Raw genomic sequence first — 4,073 nt, 5'->3', positions numbered from 1 at the left:
AAAAAAAAAAAAGCGTAGCTAGGCCTAGTGCTACCTGCCTATATAGTCCCAGAGTTTGAGGCTGCAGTGAGCCACAATTGTACCATTGCATTCCAGCCTCAGCAACAGTGAGACCCTGTCTTAAAAAAAAAAAGTAAAAAATGGATTCCAAAACATCTTTAAAAACAATCATTGTGATGCACAGCTCCCATGCATCACTACTTCTCCTAACTTCCTTCCCAGTACAAGCCCTGTTCCACTTCCCTGGCAGGTAAGACGCTTCCCAAGCCTGGTTACCTCAGCAGAGTCTTCGTCCTTTCCATAGTCCGTGCTGCCCACAATGGGTTCTTTCTCCCGCATCCAGGATTCGGCCTCATTAGCATCAGCAAAGTACTGCTGGGCCTGCAGAGAGTCCTCCAGGTCCTGCCGACGCTGGGAGGCTTTGGCTTTCAGCGCCTCCCACTTTTGGTTCAGCTCGTGAAGCTTGGCCTTCACATCCTCTGCAGCAAAATGGCCTGGAAGGCGGGTAGGGAAAGAGGATAACAAAAACTATGTTGACACATTACAGAAGGACAAAAAGAAGTTTTCTCTGTGTATTCACAGCCCTTTCATTACTATGTTTTGGTGAGCTGTGCCCTTTCATAATTCCAATTTTTTTGAGAGGCTCAGGTTCTAACCCTTTAAAGGACTGTTTCATTTTTTGCCTCCTCAAACCATGACCTCTACCTAGACTCTAAGAAGCAGATATCGCAAGTTGGCATTAGTGATAGTATTATAAAGACTAGTAACAGTACCACTGTAGCACTCAGTTACTGAGACTGCCATGTGCAGGCCCTCTTTCAGCTCTTTCCCTACTTGGTTTCACTTATTCACTACTGCATCAGGAGAGGTGTTGTCATCCCCATTTCACAGATAAGAAATTCAGGCTCAGACCCGGGCATGGTGGCTCACAGCTGTAATCCCAGCACTCAGGGAGGCCGAGGCAGGTGGATCACCTGAGGTCAGGAGTTCAACATCAGCCTGACCAATATGGTGAAACCTCGTCTCTACTAAAAATACAAAAATTAGTTGGGTATGCTGGTGTGTGCCTGTAGTCCCAGCTACTTGGAGGCTGAGACAGGAGAACTGCTTGAACTTGGGAGGCAGAGGTTCCAGTGAGCTGAGATCGCACCACTGCACTCCACCTTGAGTGACAGAGTGAGACTCCGTCTCAAAAAAAAAAAAAAAGAAATTCAGGCTCAGAAAGGATAAGGTCTGGTCAGGTCGTACAGTCAGTAAAGAATTGGGATGGTATTCAGCCCCAGAGCCCGGTCTGTTATGCCCACATGGCCATGCTCTTGGCAAGAAGGGGAGATACAAGGAGCAGCGCCAAGCCACATCACTGATGCCAATTACTCACCTTCCTCCACCATGGCATTCCCCTTCTGTGTAACTGCTTTGATGCGTGGTTCATGTCCAGCAATTTCTGCTTGTAAGGCTTGATGTTTCTTTAGCAGATTCTGGACCCCAATCAAATCCTTACCTGAAAGCAGACACCACTCCCCAGTTATCCAACCATGAAGAGAAAAGTTAGCACTGATTTGTCATTCTTAGCTACCACCATGGTTCCAGTTCGATAATTTAAACTTGACCCTGCCCATCCTGATATCCATCCCCTCTATGCTACAACAGCATAGCCTTTCCCAAGTTGATTCCTACCTGAGGGAAGCAGACTGACCTCTATTTGTAGATGCGGCAATGGGCTCTTTCTCTCGAATCCACGTCTCCTCATCCTCAACATCCCGGAAGAGCTGCTGCAATCGCAGAGAATCAGCCAGCTTCTGCTTCCGGGCAACCATGGGCTCCTTGAGTGCCTCATAGCGAGCCACGAGGGCTTCCTGTTTCTTCTTGATGTTTTCTGCATCAAAATGGCCAGCATCTTGGAATTGGCGGGCCTGAATAGTGATGCCATCAATTCGGTCCTGGGAATGTGAAAAAACAGAGCTGACTTTACTTTGGTGTGGTTTTATCGTATACAAAGAAAAGTTGATAAGGTCTTTTTCCCACCCCTGAGAGTATTCTTTCTGCTAGTTCCTTCCTTCATCTGAGGCTCCTAGAAAGCTCTAAGGGATGATATTTACTTTGAGCAGAAGCACATGCAGCAAAGAGTGATCTAAGAAAATCAACACATTTCATCCCTCCCAAAACTCATTTAGTCTGAAATTACTGGCTTTTCCTCCCTCCTATGGTTTCTGCATTCACTTGCCCAACCACAGCCCCCAGCTCACACTACCTGGTGAGCAGCCACATCTGCCTCTAGTAGGGCATGTTTCTTCTGGAGGTTCTGCACATTGGTAAGATCTTTGCCATAATCATCCGAAGCCAAGTGACCTTCTACTTCATACAGCCACAATTCAATATCCTCAACATTGCGATTAAATTGCTGTTGCTGGTTGGCTTCACGAAGTTTTATTCCTATGGAAGGAAGCAAGTTTAATTTTGCATTGCTTAGCATTACCCTTCTGCCGACACTGCCCATGAACAGTAGCATCGTGGTGAAGGACTATATAGATCAGAATTTTATTCCTTCACTTACGTCACAAAGGGAAAGGAAATATCAATTGCAGCCTCTGCTCTACCGTCTCAAGGTTGAACTGGAAGCATTCTAACCCCCTTGAGATACAAGGACACTGGAGAATTAGTAAATGCCCTTGGCTCTCAGCTGAACTTTGATTTTCAGCAATGAGGCCCAATTCTGTTCCTTCTCACTCAGACTCCCTCACCAACCAGTATGCTCAACCACATTTACCAAACTATTATCAAGAACTTAAGCCAAGTAATTCCTACACAGAAAATTATCCTTAATGCCAAAGTCATCCACTTCACCTTACTTTAGGGGTGTATGTCCCTAAAATACTTCATAGAAAGGGGTATTTAGTTCCCCAAATATGCATGTCACAATCCAATGGAACATCTTCTCTTACCTTTCAGTTCAGTGGCCTCTAGCAATTTCTTCCACAAACTGATCACCTCATTCATACGAGCTGCTACTTCGTCCTTGGCATAGTGGTTGACATCAATCAGTTTTTGGCCAGCTTTCTCCAAAGCATCAATTCGGCTCTGGTTTGCTGAGAGCTCAGCCTCAAAAGCCTGATGCTTCTGTACTTTTCCTTGTAGGTTGGATGGATCCTGCCAATAAAAGAAAGAAGGGGATTCTTTCTATCTTAAACCTGAGTATGTCAAGTTCCCTTGCATTACCTTCATACTTATCTTTATGGAGGAATGTATAAAACAGTTGGCTTACATTAAGTAGTGTGGTTTTTGGAATCCCTTATTTTGTCCTTTAGCTATCATTTATTTGTGAGAGCTATGTTTAGCTTACTAATCAAGTGCTACACAGCAACACTAATAGTACATTACTTTATAAGCTTCATCTGTGGCAGTTTTCATCTTCTCATTGACCCAACTCTTGAGCTCATCAGAATCACGGAAAAACTGCTGCAAATGGAAAGAATCGGCTAGCTGGGCCCGGCGACGCATGGCTCTCTCGTGAAGGGCATTGCGGCGGCTCAACAGCTGAAAGACAAGGATCCCCTGTGAGTCTCTAGTGTTTATGCCCAAAGGGATGTCCAGTTGAAGAGACTTAACTGGAACATCTTAGAAGAGAGACGCACGTACCAAAAAGGAGAAGCATGAAGAACCTACAAACTTACAGCATCTCGGCGAGTGGCCACATCTTCCATTGCATAGTGGTTGTTCTGAATTAGCTTGGTTGCAAATTCATCTAATGCCTAGGAAGGAAGATAAAAGTTATTCATTGGTAAGCACATTAGTCCTGAGCTTGGCCTCTAGAGAAAAGTAACGGCTGAACAGATCATAAAACACACCAAACTTTAATACAGGTCAAGGTTTTCACCCAAAGGTTGGTGATGACATTTTTCTCACAACTTTTGAGATTTTGCTTGATGTTATCAGTTGCATATCTTAAGACTGGGCTACCTCCATTCAAGACTGGAGACACTAGCTGTGCCACAATCTCCTGGCAGGGGTCAAATACAGGTTAATAGCTTTCCAAATTCTTATTTCTAAGATATATTTTCTTTTTTTTTTTTTTT

At 44.5% G+C, this 4,073-nt stretch overlaps 1 protein-coding gene across 1 annotated transcript in view; it reads right to left on the bottom strand.

The window, feature by feature from the left end:
• The window catches only part of SPTAN1 (spectrin alpha, non-erythrocytic 1), an 88,881-nt gene that overhangs the window by 52,789 nt on the left and 32,019 nt on the right, over positions 1–4,073 (bottom strand). Inside the window, exons 12-18 of the mRNA XM_017848180.1 lie at positions 3,672–3,749; positions 3,379–3,534; positions 2,943–3,147; positions 2,252–2,433; positions 1,697–1,940; positions 1,379–1,501; positions 277–494 (exon numbers count right to left, since the gene is read on the bottom strand). Coding sequence (XP_017703669.1) covers positions 277–494; positions 1,379–1,501; positions 1,697–1,940; positions 2,252–2,433; positions 2,943–3,147; positions 3,379–3,534; positions 3,672–3,749 — 1,206 coding nt within the window. The remainder of the gene's footprint in view (positions 1–276; positions 495–1,378; positions 1,502–1,696; positions 1,941–2,251; positions 2,434–2,942; positions 3,148–3,378; positions 3,535–3,671; positions 3,750–4,073) is intronic.

The sequence above is a fragment of the Rhinopithecus bieti genome, unplaced genomic scaffold (assembly GCF_001698545.2).
Source record: "Rhinopithecus bieti isolate Rb0 unplaced genomic scaffold, ASM169854v2 scaffold_29388, whole genome shotgun sequence".
Taxonomy (NCBI): domain Eukaryota; kingdom Metazoa; phylum Chordata; class Mammalia; order Primates; family Cercopithecidae; genus Rhinopithecus; species Rhinopithecus bieti.
The sequence above is the reverse complement of the archived record's forward strand: the minus strand, read 5'-3'. Positions and strand labels throughout refer to the sequence as shown.